Below are 20,515 nucleotides of genomic sequence, written 5' to 3'. Positions count from 1 at the left end.
TCTGTCGGTTCATTTGGCTAATTACCCATCCTGTTAAACTTCTTTTCACTAGATTTCAAGAAGCATTTATGACTCTTGGATGAAGTACTGAAGTCATCTGGAGATTTAAAAAACATGTTTAATGTGTATGTTTTTGACATGCCCATTAAGATACTGTGAATATCTGAAAAAAGCCAAACATATACTGTACAATAGTCAGACTACTACAATAAAATGTATTGCTTGACATTCACACAATTTTATTTCCTTCATTTACGTTTATGTAAACCATAGCAGTGAAATTCTCATCTCTCCTCCCCTCCCAATTTGTCAATAGTTGTTAAGGACGCTGTCAGCTTCCAGTGATGGTGAAAGCTTGCAGAGCCTGAATGGGAGGCTGATGGACTAGTTCCCCATCAGGTCTGCTCTCTTCTTGTGATTGACCATAGTCAGTGGGCAGATAATATTGCCAATAGCAGGCAGTCTGTTGGCTATGGATCCACCCACTGCCTGCTGTCAATCACAAGGGGTGCGGGCCAGATGGGGATCAGGCTTCATCCACCTAGCTTCAAAGATCCTTAGCTGCTTCACTGTCTCATTACATATAGACATTCCAGCCTCTTTGCCCTTTCAAATGCTGTGCTTGCCATAAATTCATGTACCTGTTTCTACCAGGTACATGAAGCTGTTGCTTGCCTTGACATTTGTTTTTCAGGAAGCATGTTGAAATTCTATAGTGTCGTAGACATTCATTTGCCTGACTGTGTTATTATGTCAGAGAAGAGGATAGGAGCACACTTTATTTAAAGCACATCAACAATTCTTTCTTCTGTACTTACAATGTGTTTAAAGTGTAGCTAAACTGTTTCTGAGCACCACAACATGAAAACGCTATTTAATTCATTTTTAATATTCACAGTAAACCCACCCATCCATCCATGTCCCCATGTTTAATTTTGTTGAGAAATAACTTTGAAAAACACCCCCTTGCATTTCTAGACACGGCCATCTTGAGTAAAGGCAGATGATTCATGTAGCATTTACTTCCTGGAATCCATCTGCCTAGAGCCCAGTCATGCAGACAGAAGGTGTACTTAGCTGAGAAAGCCCCTCCTCCAGAAGAAATCGTAAAAATGCCCAGGCAGACTCCTGGGATGTATGAACTCATTTTGTCCTAGACCAGAAAACTAGAAGCAACTGAAGAAATGTTAAAAAAAATGGTTAAAACAAGTAAATATTTTATACATTCCTATCTATTTACTGAGGTTGGTAGCATAAGGACTAAAAATAGGTATTATTTAGAGTTTAGTTCCACTAAAGCGATAAAACATGGAGAAAAGTGCATGTATTGCAGAGATGTATGACATATGTTGGCAAAAACCTCTTAACAATGACTTTTGATTATGTTTAGATTTCAGATCCAAAGAAACAAGTCTGATCCTTCCAGTTATAAGAGTCTAGGGGACTGCTTCAAGAAGATCTATCGCAGTGAAGGGTAAGTGTGTGAGACGCATGCCACAAATCATTGTATGTACGGAATGCTAATCCGCCTTGATCAGTCTTTCTTTCTCTCTTTTTCTCTTTGATACCAAACAGTGCAAAAGGTGATTATAAATGCATTAGTATATTTTTTAAAACAATCACAAGCTCTCTCTTATTTTTGCTCTATTCCTGCTCTGCATCCTCCATCAGACTCTTCAGCATTCAACACTTCCGATAGTGTTGCCCCACTGGTTTCTTCCTTTCCCCCCTATATAACTACAGAATTTAATAGTGACGTAAGGGGTGCAAAGATGGAGCCACTGCACGTGGTGAGGAACGTAGGCCTCTGACACTCCCAGAAGTGTCAAATGCTAAAGAAAAGGACTGAGACTGCTCTAAGATTGCAATGAGTTGGCAGTTAGCTTTTTTAAGCAACTGATAACTCATTCACTTTGACAATACACTTACATACTGTTGGTCATACTTTTAATATTTGCATTTACAACTCATTTTTCTGAACAAGCTTTTGGAAGATCCACTCCCCTGTTCTAGTTGTTTCAGTATTGCATGAACCATAAGAAGAGAGTGGATATTTTGAAACTGTCTCCTGAGAAATGAAATGATGGTACAAATTAGAAAGGTATCACATACAGTACATTTTATTTTTATAATGGTAGCTGCTTGATGTGTAAAAATTCCTGTGATCCTGAATGCGGGAAATGAAAAAGTGTTCTTATTGTGTCCCTGGTACATCTCTTTCTGAGTTCACGTGAATGTTAATATATCATGCAGTCCCTGTTAAGATGCAAACATCATAACAACTGCTGTTGAAAAATGAAGACTTTGGTACTGTTTTTCTTATTCTGACTTCACTACTGATTGAGACTCTGACTTCAATGCAGCCAGTGAAGACTAAATGCTTATCCCCCATGCCTTTTCCAGGTCAGTAACAAGCCCCAGAGCTGGCAATTAATAAAACCAGTGGGTAATGACTCTTTTTAAGAACAAACTTGTGCAATTCATTGTTGCTGTGGTGCACTTAAAACCTAGTGTATATACAGTACTGTGCAATTGTTGCAGCGTCAATAGCTGCATATATTCCTTAGAAGCAGTTACCAGATGTTCTTAATTTAGTGTGGCAAGTCTAATTTTTAGGTTTTTAAAGGTCTGGGCCTTGGAAAAGCGAGGGTAGTTTACTAAACACATGAGCAAATTGGAGCAGTGGTTCAATGAGTTTAGTAGTTTTGAAAGCTGTGTACCCAAAAGGGCAAGCAAAGTGCAAAGGACTAGTACTCAGTGCTGCCTATAGTCTTCCTGCAGCTGATCTTTCCCATATTACTGACTTACCGTGTCTTGTTTTACAATGTCTGTATGGAGGTGACCATTTTGGTACAGGCTTGAGGCTTTGCTTCCCCATATTAGAGCTACCTCCCTGAAGATTGGTGGGATAATGATCAAGAAGCAGCTGGAGAAGTTCACAAAATAAATGAAGCAAGCAGGGAGATGCTTGCACTGCAGGTCATCAGGAACAACTTCTTCCTCAGCACAGATAACAATGAGCAACACTGTAGTGACATCACCAAATCTCACTCCAGATGTGGTGAGATTAGTAATCAGAGGCTGCATTGCCTTAGATGATCCCACGCTACACATATACTTTCCTGTGGCACAGGAACTTCACTATTATTGCTCAGGGGGAATTCAAGACCGATTCAAGATCAATTTTTCAGGGACATGTTAGATTTTTCCTTTACCGCAGCAGTTTTTAAATCCAGTTCTATTTTAAAGAGCAATTTCAGGCAAAAGAACAGCATCAGTCAACTGGTAATGCTGTGTAGCAAGCACTGCAGTAGTTAAATGCAACAATTTTCAGTTTGCTGTTATCTCTGCTCTCTCATACAGCATATCTTTTTCTCTGTTTGATGTATCTCCTGTTATGAAAAAAAAAAAGACTTAGTACTGATGGTTGCTGACATTCTACTTTGTGTATGTGAGAGCAAAGAGTCTACTATAGACATGATGTACAGTAGCTCCCCTACATCAAAAATAGGTAAGTATAAGGGTTTTGCAGACTATATCTAAAATGGAATATTGTCAGAAAAATAAATTGTTCCATATGGAGATATGTGTTAAGATAATGCTTAAAAAAATGCAAAAATGTGTTTAAATTATACAACTTGTAGATTACAAAACTCAAGTGGTAAGTATAGCAGCTAATAGGATTTTTTTTTATTTTTTATTATAATATCTTTATTAGTTTTACAATACAAAAATCCACATTATATCAAACATAAAACACAAAACGCCATTTTTACTTATCATTCCCCATCCCTCCTGTTTTTCCCCTTCTTATCCTTTTCCTTCTCTCTTATCTTTCCAATATTCTCTTCCTTTGCCATTTAGCTACTTACTTCATTATGCTCCAACCACTCTAAAGGGTACATATCTTCCTCAGTCCTTAGTGGCTGTGGGAGCATTGCAACAAATTGTCTAAATGATAAAACCGCCATTCATCCCGTGTACAAGATATTTCCTTCTTATTTTTTAAATCGTGTAAAGAACATAATACCCCCTTATCAACAATATCTTTTAAATGTGCATTTCTATCCTTTATCCATTTACCTGAAATATTATCATTCCTGGGTGGGAAAAGCTTTGTTCCCACCAACAAGATTGACAATGAGCTAAACTTCCAGTCTTTCTGTTTGTGCATTTCATCCCAAATCCTGAGCATATTCTGTGTCAAAGTGCTTGTATCGTTGTCCAATGTGCAGAACTTATGTGGTATCCAAATAATCCTATCTAATGGTGCCTTACTAAGTCTGCTCTCCATTTTTACCCAACTTCTCCCCCGTGAATGATATATCCAATCTGCAATTTGTGATTTTAACACTGAATTATAGTATCTCTTGAAATCCGGCATAATTAGTCACTCTTTTCTTTTATTACTACATAAAATTATTTCACTCTTGGTTTTGTATTAGCTCAGACATATCTGAGTATAATTTTTTTAAGAATCCCAAAAAAGGGCCCCGGCAGGTGTATTTGGAGCATATTAAATTTATACAAGACTTTTGGTACTATGACCATTTTTATAATATTTATTGGGCCTATCCAGGACAACGTTCCCATTGAGATTCTCCTAAATTCATCCTTTATCTCATTTATTCGTGGGATATAATTTACCTGATATAATTTTTTTATGCGCAAAGTTAATTTTATTCCCAAATACTTTAATTCTTTTTCCCTCCATGTGAAGGGGAATTCTTTTTGTAAAGTTTGTGTCTCAACCTTTGAGACATTAATATTTAAAATCTCGGATTTTGAGGGGTTAATTTTCAAATTTGCTAACTCTTCGTAATCTTTTAATATTCTCATTAAATTTGGTAATGTTAGTCTAGGGTTCATGAAATAAAATAGCATATCATCTGCATATGCTGCCACCTTATGCTTAACCTCCTCTACTCACATTCCTTTGACATCTAGAGTGTTTCTTACGGTTGCCAATAGCGGTTCCAGAGAGGTCACAAACAACAGGGGAGAGAGTGGGCATCCCTGTCTTGTTCCATTATACATCCTAAAAAACTTTGATAGTGGTCCATTGACCTTCACTGCAGCTGATGGGTTTCAATATAACTCTTTTATCCGCCACATCATTCTGGGCACAATTCCTTCAATGTGTCTATCACTCTGTCAAAGGCCTTTTCGGCATCGATCGATTAGATGACCCCTGGCACCTCTCCTCTTCCATTATTTTGCAGGATAAGCAATGATCTTAGTCCGTTGTCCCTTCCTTGTCTACCCGGGATAAATCCCACTTGGTCTAGATGTATCCAGTCGGGCATCAGCTCCTTCATCCTTATCTCTAATACCTTCACATAAAGTTCTGTATCGGTATTCAGCAAAGATATGGGTATGTAACTGGTGCACTAAGAACAATCTTTCCCCTCCTTAGGTATAACTGTGGTATACGCCTGTTACGACTCCTTCCTCATCTCTGTCTCTTCTCCTAATGCATTCATATATGTACACAGTTTAGGGACTAGTTGTTCTTTGAATTTATAATATTCCAGAGTAAATCTAACGCTGTTAATCTAACTTCATCCAATCTGGGTAGGCCAGCCAGATTGCCTTTTTCCCTTTCTCTCTTCCACTGATTCCTTCTGGTTCTTAGATTTTATTCCATATAAACTACTATAGTATCTCTGGAATTTATTAGCGATATATAATTCCCCCACTGATATTTTTCCTTCGAAACCTTATTGAAAAACGTCCTTGTTGTTTGGTCCATTAGAACCTTTAATTCTTTTCTTTTTAATATTATCTCCTGTTGTATTTCTGTGGTTATTTTCTTTTTATGCAATTGTTCCAACTGAAATAGGTCTTCCGTTAATGATCTAATTTTTTTACCCCGTTCTTTCTTTTTCTCTGCCCCTATCGCAATCAGTATACCTCTAATATGGGCCTTGTGTGCTTCCCATACTGTGGTGATTGTAACCTCCCCAAGCTCGTTAAACTTTAAATATTATTCAATTTCCTCAAACATAGACATAATAGTGTCGCGCTCCACTGACAAATGAAAAAACTGTTACCAAAAAAACAATAACAATATTCCAATAATTAAATGTCCATATGCAATATCACTATTCCAAAATTAAGTGTCCATATATAAGCCGTGAAAAAAACTCTTTCCAATAATGTGGACAAAATGATTTGTGTTTAATTCACCAATATTGCGTAGTAATGACAACCTTGCATGCACCTTCTCCTGTTGTGCTCTCACCTGGTAAATATGACCAAACCGTTAAGTGAGGTCATAAATAGCGTGTGTCCCTTTTGTTTGGACTTAAACTGGATGGGATTAGCAATCTTCAAATTTAGGGATCTCCTCACTTCCTTAAGACTCTTCCTCCAGTAGTATATCTGCCATAAAGAGTAATGAAAAACATAGTGCCTTATCTGCTTTTAAAACATTTATTAAACATAAAGTATTGCACTCACATGTAAATGCTAATAAAGTTGCTTTAAAATGTGATCCACAGTGTTTGCTAGCTTTCAAATCTGTATAGTTGCTGTTTGGCTGGCTGTCTCCTCAAGCATCGTGATGTCAGAGTCCCTCCCTTATGCATTATGCCACTGGGTCATGTGGCTTCAACAGGGTGAAAAAGCTCACTTATTATTGTTCAATTTCCTGTTTTACTCTTGTTTCCATTTCCAGGTCTTGTAAAATTGTCTCATTTAATCGCCACATGTTCATTTTGTTCTGTTCCCTTCCGAACCGTAGTCTCATTGTCACAGGGGCATGGTCTGATATAGATATTACTTATCAATATGTAATCCATTCGTAAATACGTCCTATGCACCTCAGAGAAGAAAGTATAGTCTCTTTCTCTTGGATGCTTGACTCTCCAAGCATCCATTAGCTAGCAATGATTCAACTTTTTTTTTACATTCTTTAGACTCTTATCTTCCTCTCTCTGTGCACACTATGAGGCATCCATCTCCAAGTCCATGCAAAAATTTAAATCTCCTACCACAATCAGACATCAGACTACCCCTTTTAAAGTCTGTAAGTTTTATCAATACTCCTTCCATATATATATATATATATATATATATATATATATATCGTCAGATTTTTATTCGGGCAGTAAATGTTTGCTAATGTACACTCCCTTCCCTGCAAGTTTCCTCTCAAGAATAAGTATTGGCCATCTGGATCTACTAAAATTTCCTCCAACGTGAATTTTATATTTTTCCCAAATCCTATCACCACTCCCTTTGCCCGTCTTATTGGAGAGTCCATATAGTACCATATTGGCAGATGCTTAGAGTATAATTTAATATTTGAATCTTGAGATATATGTGTCTCCTAAAGAAATACCACTTCAATAGAGCTTTGATGTATTTCCCTTAATACCGTATCCCTTTTTGTTGGAGTGTTCAATCCTTTTACATTGTATGTCATAAAATTAACCATATTCATTCCTCTCATTTTGTCTATTCTCCTGTATATTCTCTTTACTGGGGTACAGATAAGCACAATCCAGAGCAGGAAGACCTTCCCCATTTAGCAAACATTTCCACCATTTCCAATTTTGTGGGCATTTGTGGCCTTACTTCTTGCTCCTCCATATTCCTTTTCCCCCTTTTGCTTTCCAACTTTGAAAATTCTTTCAACTGATTCCTATCTGATACCTCAAAAGACAATCTCATTTGATCTCTTGTGCAATTTACTTCACCGTGACTCTCTGGGGTCTGTTCCTCTGGGTTTTTCTCATGCAAAGGCATATACTTCTTTATTGTGCTTGTATTTAAATTCTGTTGGGGGGTTTTTGCTCCTCCTCTACTCTTCATATTCTTAAAGTTGAACAGTTACTTACAGCTTCAGGTAGACATTTATTTCTAGTTTCCCTGGGTCCTTACACGCAACAGTGATCTTACTTAGTGTCTTTCCCCTCCTAATCTATATGAGGGTTGGAGTTCTTTAGTGTTCCCTTCTTTCCCTTCTTCACCTTACACTTCCTGGGTGTCCCCTCCTTTTTTCACATAAACTTGTTTTCATAAAGTTCCATTTAGCCTCTGAGACCCCTTAACTGCTTCTATTATGTTCACCTTTCTCCCAGCAATGACAGTAGCATACACGACCTCAGCATTGGGGATTTACCATCTCCTGCAGCAACTCACCCACTCCTACTGTATGTCCTGCATCCACCAGCTGGACGTTAACTGTTGGTTGTTGTCTTTAGGGGTCTCAGGCAATCTCCTTTGGTGTTTGGGGGTTCCCCAATCCGATGGCCTCCACCTAAGGTCTCCTCTTCCAACCCTGGGACTGACTCCATCCAGCACCAGCCTGCCAGGTTCCCAGGCTTCCTTGCCCTGGTCACCTGATTGGCCACGCGGGTCCACTCGGCATCCTCCGATCTTCTGCCGGGTCTCTCACTGCACCGCGACTCCCGGGGCTTCCTCCAGCGGCACTGGTCCCTCGCTCCACCAGACCCACAAGCCACTCCCGGCTTCTCTAACCAGGCACAGCCCAGGCTCTGACAGGTCTCTCTCTCCCTCCAGCTGCTCAGCATCCCACGGGGGTCTCAGAATGGGAACACCTCAACAATGCGGGAAAGCGTAGAGGCCAGGGGAGTACCATTGCGGACGTCGGGTCTCCTATCTCATGTGGCCATAGAGCGCCATGCTCACGCCCCTCCCCAGCTAATAAGATTTAAAGCAGGATTTTTTCAGTACAATATTTGATTGGTTGACATAAACAACAGTGCTAGTTTTCTTTTCCGCCAAGCTCCAAAAATTAGATAAGTATAGCTTATACCTTCCAACAGCCTTAGTTTTGCTGGGCGACTATAAGTTTTTGGTCATTAAGGGGGAATTCGAAAGTGAGTGTAGTTTGTGAAGATGTTAAACAACATTTAAGGTATATGTATAGCTCAATTTTTTTATTTGTTTTGTATGTGCACCACTGGCAAATTTCCCACCACTACCTGTCCAAGAGATACAACTAGTTAGAAGAAATCCTGAACTGATAAGAATTCCTTTTTAAGGCCTGGTTCACACCTGTGCATTTTTTATGTGCTTTTTGAATTTTGCAGTAATGCACTATAGTCCATTTAACATGGTTTCCTATGGCACACGTTCACATGAAAGTGTTTTCAGCTGCTGCATTTTTGGAAGGATCTTTGGAAAGGGACTTTTTTTCTTGTAGTAGATTGCAAAAGGCATAGGTGTTAATCAGGCCTAAGACCATTGCCCCCAGTACAGGTGCCCCTTGCTAAGGTTTCCCTTCACCTCTTGTTCTGGGGACAACTCTAAAATTTCTCCTCACTCCTTCTCCCACTCCCCACTCTGAAAATTAAAAAAAAAGGTATTGCCATGTGATACACTTTAAAGTATATCTAAAGCCAAAACATAATTCCATTTTGGATAGACTGTAGTAAAAGTATTATTTTTTTTTTATCTGTATTCTATAAGTGATTTCTCTTCACTTTCTATTTCAGAAATATCATATAGTGAGAGGCAGTCCCCTCTTAGGGCCATTTCATATGGGCAGAGTCAGTAAAAATGGACAGTTGATCCTAATTTCTAAACAGAATTAAAAGCCTGTTGGCAGGGAAAAAAAGTTCACATAGGTATGTATTTCAAACATTTGTATAGTTGATTGCCTAGAGTACCATGACCCTCAATGTTAGAAGTTTGGAGGTTTGTCTAGCAGTACATGTACAATTGGAATTGAAAACAAGTAATGGTTTATTTATAAAGCAGTGACTGTGACTTTCATCAAACATTCACTGGTGATGAATCAACCATTGTCATTTAAAAAACACCTGAAAAATTCACCTGCAATATCGGAATCGGTGCAGATACTAGGCATTTGTATGAGTACTCGTGCAAATGCTCCCATACATGAAACCTATACCTTGCACTGCAAATCGCACCACACCCGCAGGGAAACCTATTGTGATTCAGACAGGAATTGCATCCCATTCCTGTTCAAATCACATGTGATTTTTTTGCAGTGCAATTTGAGCCCATTATTTTGTATAGGCTCAAATCACACCACAAAGGTTAGGGTATCAGTATCGGCAAGTACTTGACCGAAAGTATCAGTACTCGTACTTGCTGGTAAAAAGCCGGTATTGGTGCATCCCTACAGTGAATGTTTGGTGTATATGCTTTATAAGAAGGGTCCTTAGTCTTCTGCAGTTTTGACAGAGCATAATGCCAAGTTAAGGATCCATTAACTAGAGGGAGGACAGAAATTGGTGACTGTGCTAAATACTTTCATGCTTGATCTCAAACAAATAGTGATATATATCTCTTGCACATAATGGCACACTAATTCTCTACCAACAAAAGCTTTTCATGCCAATCCAAACTGATACCTATTGAAAGGTGTCAAGTAACTGAAGTCTACAAATGTTGAAAACAAACTAAGGATAACCAACAGCAAAGTCACAGGAGGGCTGACATAATGAGGAAAAAAGCATTTACCCCCACCCCTTTCAGGACACTGATAGACTCTAGTTTTTGCAGATAGAAGACAGCACTGAAGGAGTAAGCAGAGCTTCTGCACATTCCTATTATTGTGTCCCGATATCTCATGAGGCACACATAGAGGTGGAACTGTAAATTTACATAGTAAGGTTTAAAAAAATACAAGTCTATTAAAGCAGATTTAAACCCGAAAGCAAATATTTATTATATTGCAGCTTACCAATTATTAGATGTGATGGTTGCATTAATTTTGTTTCTTAGGCTTTCTTCTTTTTTCATCAGGTGATTGAGCAAGTAGGTCTGTTGTTTTTCAAAAGAACAAGCTCTCTAGCAGAATGTGTCAGTTACATAGATGAGACAAACCATTTAAAACAGGGGTGCTTACAATAATCAGCTTTCCTTTATTCATGTAAAACCTTTATCCCAAAAAGAACAAACAACTGTTGCTGTAACTGATTATAAAGTATTAGCTGGAATTTGACTTCAATTTGTTAGTATATTTATATCTGCTAGTACATCTAGCACTCCTTCCCACAGACTGACCATGCTGTTGTCCAATGGGGCCCCTGTGCTTCTTCATCCAGAGTGGGGGCACTCCAATACAAGAGGTGTGTTACTGGCCAGATCACCAGGTGAAAACCAAGGGAAAAAAAACAAAAAAAAAATCTAATGATTGGTAAGCTGCAATATTTTATGTTTTTGGTTTTCGGTTTAATATTGCTTTAAGTTTATCAAAAAAGGTGAAGCTGATGTTGATCCAGAACTAACTAACTAAATGGCAGGTTCCAATTTTTTCAAGCAAGGAATAAAATCTTGATTCCCAAAGGCAATCAAATAACTCCCCAAGTCAACATTTTACATTTAATTTCTTGTAAATATCAGTACTTAAACCTCATTTCCTCCATTTGCAAAGAGCGCCCTAATGTCTTTTGCTCTGAGTTTACTATACACTGTGTGCACAATTATTAGGAAAGTGAGTTTATTGGGGCTCTGGTATGGGCTGGTATTATTACAGTACAATACCAGCCTGTACCAGAATCCCACCTTCACCTTGCTGGTATCTGAGTCGAAGTGGAGCTCAGTGCCGTTACTGATCCAGCCACCTGCCTATCTATCTGGTCCGTCAAGAGTCACTCTCATTTCATCAGTCCATAAAACCTTTGAAAAATCTGTCTTCAGATATTTCTTGGCCCAGTCTTGACGTTTCAACTTATGTGTCTTGTTCAGTGGTGGTCAGGTTTCAGCCTTCTTTACCTTGGCCATGTCTCTGAGCACTCAACACTTTGTGCTTCTGGCACTCCAGGTAGGTTGCAGTTCTGGAATATGACAGCACTGGAGGATAATGGGTTCCTTGTAGCTTCAAGTTTGATTCTTCTCAAATCTTTGGCAATTAATTTGTGTAATTTTTTCTCAACACATTTCTTGCAACCCTGTTGACTATTTGCAACAAAACGGTTGATGGTTCTGTGATCACGCCCCAATATCTTAGCAATTTCAAGAGAGCTGAATCCCTCTGAAACTTTTGACTTTTCAGAGTCAGTTAAATCTTTTTTTTTGGCCCATTTTGCCTGAGGAAAAGAAGCTGCCTAATAATTACGCACACCTTGATATAGGGTGTTGATCTCCTTCAGCCACACCCTCCCTCATTACACAAATACACATCACTTGATATACTTAAATCCAATAAGCATTCACATTTACACAGATTAGAGTTGGACAATATGCATAAAAATTATGACTCAAAACTCACTTGCCTAATAATTATGCACACAGTGTATGGACCATGGATGTATATGTAGCGCTACCCCCGTAGGAGCCACTTATCTTGCCCAGGTTTTTTGCTAGATCTTCTCCCACAGCCAAACACACAGCATTTTCTTATAGCCAGGTGCACACAACTTCCACTTGTTACTCCAATGATTAGACTAGGGTTGTAGTTGGTTTTTTATTTTGTTTTTGAACTGGGATAGGGAAGGGATATAGTGAGATACTCCGAATTGATCTATTCTCAATGGAGGACAGCTTTGTCTAAGTGGATCTGTGGGTTTCCTTAGTAGGACTGTATAGCAGACTGTACAAAGAATGGAGCAAAGTCCCTCTGTAGAAATGCAGAACTTAATGGATAATTGCTCTTCTGGACACCAGCTGGAGTTCCCTCTATCTTACACCAGCAGCTGACTATGTAGGTTCCGAGGGGGTTGAGCAGCACAAGTTCCAGGATCCATTTAGAACAGTCTGTACTCACAAGGCCCTTGCCACAGGTCGCATTCCTCCATGATACCAGACAGGATTTGTAGACATCCCCCTCAGTCAGCCCTCAAAGCACCCTGGATTTCAGCATTTTGGCCCTTGGGTCATCCACCCGAGGCCTCTTGGCAGCATGAGCCAGGGGGGGCAGCTGCCTCCCAGGCTGGAACTCCCTGCTCCTGAGGAAGAGGAAGAAGAACTCAGATCCCATGTGCTCACTGAACATAAATACCAATACCCAGCATGCAAAGGGATATCAATCCCTGTAATTGGCTGAGATGGTATTCATGTTCATGCTGCTGATCTGCATGGGTCAATGGCAATGATTATTGACTCATAGTGGGACTGTAATAGTGCTGTGGGCAATTTGACACTAACTGACACTGGGTGGGAACTGACACTGACATTACCATTGACACTAATACAGTGATCAGTGTTAATACTATACACTGCCACTGTACTAATGGCACTGGCTGGGAAGGGGTTAACATCTAGGGGCAATCAAAGGGTTAACTTTGTGCCTATCAAGTTTTAGTGGGTGTAATTTGTGCTGGGTTTTTTTTTTCTAAAAAACTCTTTGTTCCTTCTCCTTGCTTTGCAGGGAGAAGAAACAAAGCAATTGTTCCCTCTGTACAGATCCCTTTGTTGACTGTCAGCACAGGGCTCTGGGCTGTGATTAGACACAGCCGATTAGCAGGTCCTGGCCATGAACCATTGGCTGGGACCTGCTGACAGAATCAATCCTGCTGTGTCTAATCACAACATGAGATGGCGCTCGCTTTCTGAACCCAGGAGAGGCAAGTGGCATACAGGTGTGTACAGTGCCTGCATGGCACACATTGCGTCAGGCAGTCCTTACTTGGTTAACTAAACCCAAGAACAATAATTGTAATACAGTAATACCTCGGATTAAGAACTTCTCGGTTAAAGTCATTTTCGGTTTACAAATGAAAATCCACTGAAAATAATGCCTCGGTTTACAAATTTTGTATGAATTTTTTTCGCAATAAGAAGTGTGTCAGTGCTGATTTTTAAATGCAATTGCTGGCTCTTTTTTTTTCTTCACTATAGCTCACATAATTATCTGTCACTTTCCCCAAAGTTAACGGAAATTTGTTTCTTTTAAGAAACTAAAAAGAAACATTGTTTGCACCCCCCCCCCCCTTTCCTGACCTGCCAGGCTGCATGCTCTGAAAAGGGTGTGGTATGGATTTTGGGGAGGACCCCCACGCCATTTTGTTTAAATTTTGACGAGGGAGTTCCCCTCAAAATCCATACCAGACACGAAGGGCTTGGTATGGATGAGAAGATGGACCCCACGCAGTTTTTAAATTTTGTTTTTAATTGCCGGCAATTCTTTTACATTCAGCTGTCAGTGGGGAACCCCGCTGACAGCTGAAATATTAACACATGGTTGTCACTACTAAAATGCCGCAAGACTTGATAAAATAACTCATGCGGTATTTATTAGTATTTACTTTTTTCTCATCTCCGGAACAGATTAATTGGTTTTCAATGCATTCCTATGGGAAACGGCGTTTCGGTTTAAGAATTTTTCGCAATAAGAAAAGTCCTGCAGAACGAATTAAATTCTTAAACCGAGGTATTACTGTATATTGATGCTTACCAGGCCTGAGATGTGGTGGTTACATTAGTTTTAGGCTTTTTTTCCATTATTTGCACCTGGTGATCCTGCCAGTAATGCACTTCCTGGCCTAGTGTGACAATGTGCAGTCACCGTTCTGTATCTATACAGAAGCACTTTTATCAACCTAGATTAGGACTACAAAACATCTCCCCCTTCTCTTCATGATAACACATGGGAAGTGTTTGTATGTCCTTACTGATAGCAGGAAACAATGCAACTAATAAGAGGACAGTGGAGAACACAGAAAATCTTGGCCTAGCAAGGCAGCTGTGGTGTCAGGCCTAGAGGGCAATGTTACTGTTTTTCCCAACCTCTAGTGCTTACACTAGCTCACCACCGATAAGAGAGGACCCCACTGCTCTTCAAAAGGAGTTTATCCTCTGGCACTTTTTAAACTCTTTGTCATTGGGAACAGTTATTATTCATATCTTTATTAATAATATCTGTGGACATGCCTCTTCTACAGTAATATAAACCTTCTTGCCTGTTCAGTCTTTCTTAGAATGTACACTGAGCTGCAGTTGCATGTACAACTCAATATACATTTTTGCACTGTCCTTGTGTGCTTGGATGACTGAACTGCGCATGTGTGGAAGTTACGTCATCCTGCGTCGGGTATTCAAGATTAGTTGAAGACCAGCACCTGGAAGAAACTGGGGAGAAGATACTGGTGTGGGGCATCACAGCTTTCAGACCATTGGGGATGTTGGAGATCAGTTTCCATGTTTTATTACCAACGCTTAATAAAAGTTATATACAGATCCCATGTATGCACAAGCTGTTTTTTACTAATGTATGTCTCTCTTACATTTTTGGCTCAAGACTGGGCCAAAATGTCTATTTTTACATTTTACATTTTTTTCATTAAAATGTTTTACTGATCTCGGTTTGCTTCTCCAGTGTTGTATAAAGTCCTGCCATTTAAAAAAAAATCCTCTATAGAAAGCACAGGAAGGTATTGGTTCACAAGATTTTTGGCAGGATCATCATGTATTTTTACGCAATGTCAAACAGATTAAGAAAACACTTCCAATGATATATTTAACGGACCAAAAGGGAGCAAAAAAAGAAGTTAATCTTTAGGGTTTACATTCACTTAATCATAACCAGCTGTCAGTTGAACAAATTACACACAGTCATTCAAAGAACATTGGGCAACTTCCCCTTCATAGGGGGGAGAACAATGCAGTCAGGTCTGCTTTATCATCACTCATAAACCGAAAATCAGACAGCATGTTGAATATTCCAAGTGACAAAAAAAATAGGTATCATGCAACAATCTCTTAGACTTTGTGGTCTACTTTAGATTTGTTTCAGTTTTAGCTCCAAGCAGGCACAAACCATTAGAGTTACGGAAAGCCACACCTGTACTGTAAAGTGTATGTAATGGCATAACTTTGCTTTTTGACATGAATAGAATTGGGAAGGGTTAGATCTTCTGTCAAGTTTTTGTGTTATCTCTGTCGCCACTAACACTATTCAACAGTTTGTAGCATTGTGTTCCATGCGTGGCATGCGGAGATAAGTGATAACAGAGGATTGCTATTACCAGGAGTTTTTGCATTGAAGTCAATGGGAGGCGTTTTTGCATTGATGTAAATAGAGATCGTTTTTGCATTGAAGTCACTGGGAGGTGTTTTTGCATTGAAGTCACTGGGAGGTGTTTTTGCATTGAAGTCACTGGGAGGTGTTTTTGCATTAAGTCAATGGGAGGCGCTTTTGCATTGAAGTCAATGGGATGTGATTTTGCATTGAAGTCAATGGGAAGTGATTTTGAATTGAAGTCAATGGGACACGATTTTGCATTGAAGTTAATGAGACCTGACTTTGCACTGAAGTCAGTAGGAGGCAATGTGTGAACCCAGGTGCTAGGACACAATTTTTAATCACCATGGCGACCTGGCACCTGGGATTTTGCTTTAAATCCTTTTTAACTACTTCCCACATGCCCGTGTATAGACACTATATTGCCAAAAGTATTGAAACACCTGCCTTTACACACACGTGAACTTTAATGGCATCCCAGTCTTAGTCCGTAGGGTTCAATATTGAGTTAGCCCACCCTTTGCAGCTATAACAGCTTCCTCTCTTCTGAGAAGGCTGTCCACAAGGTTTAGGAGTGTGTCTATGGGAATGTTTGACCATTCTTCCAGAAGCGCATTTGTGTGGTCAGGCACTGATGTTGTACGACAAGGCTTGGCTCACAGTCTCCGCTCTAATTCATCCCAAAGGTGTTCTATCAGGTTGAGGTCAGAACTCTGTGCAGGCCAGTCAAGTTCCTCCACCCCAAATGCACTCATCCATGTCTTTATGAACCTTGCTTTGTACACTGTTGCGCAATCATGTTGGAACAGGAAGGGGCTATCCCCAAACTGTTACCACAAATTTTGGAGCATGAGATTGTCCAAAAAGTCTTGGTATGGTGACCTCTTAAGCATTCCCTTCACTGGAACTAAGGGGCCAAGCCCAACCTCTGAAACACAACCCCACACCATAATCCCCCCTCCACCAAAATTTACACTTGGCACAATGCAATCAGGCAAGTACTGTTCTCTTGGCAGCTGCCAAATTTGGACACGTCCACCAGATTGCCAGATAGAGAAGCGTGATTTGTCACTCCAGAGAACAGGTTTCCATTGCTCTAGAGTCTAGTGGCAGTGTGCTTTACACCACTGCATCCAATGTTTTGCATTGCACTTAGTGATGTAAGGCTTGGATGCAGCTGCTCGGCCATGGAAACCCATTCCATGAAGTTCCCTATGCATTGTTGTGCTAATCTGAAGGCCACACAAAGTTTGGAGGTCTTTAGCTAGTGACTCTGCAGACAGTTGGCGACTTCTGTGCACTGTGTGCTTCAGCATGGTCTGACCCTGCTTTGTCATTTTATGTAGCCTACTACTTGGTGGCTGAGTTGCTGTTGTTCCCAGTTGCTTCCACTTTGTTAGAATACCAGTTGACCATGGAATATTTAGTAGCAAGGAGATTTCACAGATGGAATTCACTGAGCTTCTAGGAGCTACGCATTCCTTCACAAATGTTTGTAGATGCAGTCTGGATGTCTAGATGCTTGATCATATACAGCTGTGGCCATGGAGGTGATTGTAACACCTGAATCCAATAATTTGAAGGGGGTGTCCCAATACTTTTGGCAATATAGTGTATATGGCTGGGCAGGTGCTCTCCAGTTCCAGAAGGACGTCACTGGATGTCCTCACTCCTCTGGTGTGCAGCAGCACGATCTGGGAATAATATAATTGAGAAAGAAATGAATGAAGGTCCAAAATTTTAGAGTTGTCACCAGAGCAAGGGGTGAGGGTAAATTTTCCAGTGATTGCTTAAGACAGGAAATTCCCTGACTTTTGTCATATTTCGCCTTCTTTCCCATTCAGTCGCCAGGACATTAAGAGAAGTCAAATCCTCCCAACAGGGCACAGAAAAAAACAACTTAATATAGATTTTAGACTTTCGTCACTCTATTCAAAACAAAAAGAAAAGTTTTGTCTATATTTAGGGTAGGCGGCTGGTACCTCTTCCATGTTCCCCTCATTGTTGGGCACCCAATGTGTGTGTCACATAGGAGGCCCACCCCAGGGTGGGATCTTCTCGGCTACGCTAGGCACCTATAACAGGATCACTCTACTTCACACTTATGGAGGTACCTTTACTCAAATGCCATTTTAATCACTGCCCTGGGACATGGACAAGGCCACCATGGGGGAATAATCAACCTTAAGGCAGGCCTCTACTCTTACAGATGAACATACACCATGAACACTTACACAACAACTGTTCTCCAGTTATTCTTGGGTCCCCGTGTAAATGTACATCGTCCCACTGTTGCTTGCAATTAGGAGGGCCATGCCGAACACTGACACAGCTACCTGTCCAGCATTTTCCTCTACCAGTCCTGGTAGCAGCAAAGAACCCTGCTGTGCACATAGCGTGGGCTGCATCGTGTACTTGACATTAACTCTTGAGCTTTTGTACCTTTGTACAGGATGGGGACCTCTGCAATGCACTTCTGCTCCGGTTTCTAAGGGAAATGAAATGCGGCATAGGGAGTGCTAACAATATCTCCCCTCGTGGGTAGAGGCTGTCCCATATATAACAGGTACACAATGCCAACAGGCTGCTTGCTGACTGCACCTCTCTTGTTTGCAACCGCATGTATAACTTGCACTAGGATGACTCTTAAAGTACAGACTCTTCATACCCCAACATGTTAATGTTCCAAAACTGTAGCAATGCGCCGGTTACTTGCATAACACTCCTTTAAATGACTTCAAACCAGGCAGAAGGCAAAGTTTTTTTGAGTAGTTGAATATTTTTTGGCACTGTCCATATTCTGAATATTACAGAAGGCAAAGTTTAAACGCTTTACTGAATGACATGCAATATGGTACAAAGTCTTACAGAAGAACAGTCCTTTTTCCAAAGTCCCTAATCCCTACTCCTAATCAGGTTATGTGCTGGAACACTTGCAGAGGTAGAGTCTGTGTCTGTAGTTGTCCATGGGTGGCAGGCTTCAGTGGCTGGTATCTTCTGGAGAGACCCCAAAGTGTGTGACTCTCACATCTTCAGGGCTGATTGACATGCAGCAGGATTCTTCGACCCTTACAGCGGCATTGTGGCTTCCAATAACAACTATTCTCCCGGGGCTCTCTCTCTTCTCACCCCCCTTCATCCCTAGGCTCTCTGCTCCAAACCACTGTCCCTTTTTATATCCACAGAAGCAGTGGGATGGACCTCCAAAGATCCCACCAAACGTATATATACACTGTAATTTAATGGGGTGCACAGTACAGCAAGCATTTCCCTTAGTTGCTGTTTCTGTTCAGTTTCTATATTTTTCCCAATACAATTTCTCAGCCAAATGGCTCATTAGGGACATGGTATAGGAAAACTCAAGTTAAAAGTAAATCAAAGCAAGCTTTACATTTTCTTCACACTGTTCAGTTTTCATGATGTCAATCTTTGGAATCCTGGTACTAAAAGAAGACATAAGACAAAAGGAAACAGATGAAAGTGTGCAGGTTTATTCTTCCTTCTTAGGTTACTGGGCGTAAAAGAATTGTGGGCTGCTGCATGCCGTCACAATAAATATGACAAGTGCTTGTCAAAAAGGATTACGTTTATATACACTGTATGCTGGCACTTTCGAGATCTTATCAGGTTTTTTTCTTTAGACTGATTTTGCAAAAACAATTAGGACCATTGTGTACCCCCATGCATGCGCCTGACTTTCCTGCTTGAACACTTGCTGAGAGCAGTGGTGTGAATTAAAGTGTGTGTATAGCCAAAACTTTTTTTTTTTGTTTGGGATAGCTAAGGGAATAATTAAGTTTTTATTACTGCCTTTGTCCCCACTAGGTAAATTCACCCTCTTTGTTTGGTGACCATTCTTAGTGGGTCAGAAAGTGATGGGAGAATGTCATCAGAACTAGAGGTGAGGGTAAATCTTCTAACGGGGACACCTGTTCCAGTGACAGTTGTCTGAGATAACCCTCAATTTGTAAAGGTTCCCCCCACTTTCTGTTGCCTCTCCTGGACAGGAATTGAAGAGAGATCTTCTCAGGAAAACGTAAACGGATGGGGATTTCCCTACCCTGTTTAAAACTAAAATAAAAACTTTTTGACTATACATACACTCTAACTTACAGCAACCTATCAGGATTCAGATTTACTGGTCTGTCCACGGTTCTATTGGTTACTACAAATGACCGCTCTTTGCACTGTTGTTAAATGAGCCCTGCTATTCATTTAGGCGCATAAGCAGATGAAGCAGCTTGGTGGATCTGACCTGACGTATACAGACTTGATTACTCGATCCAAAGCTAACTAATCCACACTAAAGCTATGCACCGCCATTTTTAGATATTGATATGTGGAGCATATGTGTAAGGGCTACTCTACCCTGCTGCTCACGTTCCAGAGATCTGGTCATTTTACTAGTAGCTATCTAGATTCTTTTGAAATATTTATGGCCTTATTCAAGAAAGACCGGGGCCTCACAGGACTATATTTTTTAATCCTTTTTGGAGGAAAAATATTATGTATGTTTTTTTATTATACATTTACAACATCTGAAAACATTTTACAACATTTATACTTTATATTCTTTTGCAAATGTTCTTTTGGTGAATAGGAGCACACTCC

General features: G+C 40.2%; 1 protein-coding gene across 3 annotated transcripts in view; it reads left to right on the top strand.

Annotated features, from left to right (window-relative positions):
• The window catches only part of SLC25A21 (solute carrier family 25 member 21), a 533,123-nt gene that overhangs the window by 341,084 nt on the left and 171,524 nt on the right, over positions 1–20,515 (top strand). For all 3 annotated transcript variants that reach the window (XM_089680272.1, XM_089680270.1, XM_089680271.1), the window contains exon 4: positions 1,391–1,474. In XM_089680272.1, coding sequence (XP_089536398.1) covers positions 1,391–1,474 — 84 coding nt within the window. The remainder of the gene's footprint in view (positions 1–1,390; positions 1,475–20,515) is intronic.

This window comes from Staurois parvus, unplaced genomic scaffold (assembly GCF_062004578.1).
Source record: "Staurois parvus isolate SC_StPar_1 unplaced genomic scaffold, SC_StPar_1.0 ptg000237l, whole genome shotgun sequence".
NCBI classification, from domain to species: domain Eukaryota; kingdom Metazoa; phylum Chordata; class Amphibia; order Anura; family Ranidae; genus Staurois; species Staurois parvus.
Note: the sequence above shows the minus strand (reverse complement) of the source record. Positions and strands in the feature narration are given on the sequence as shown.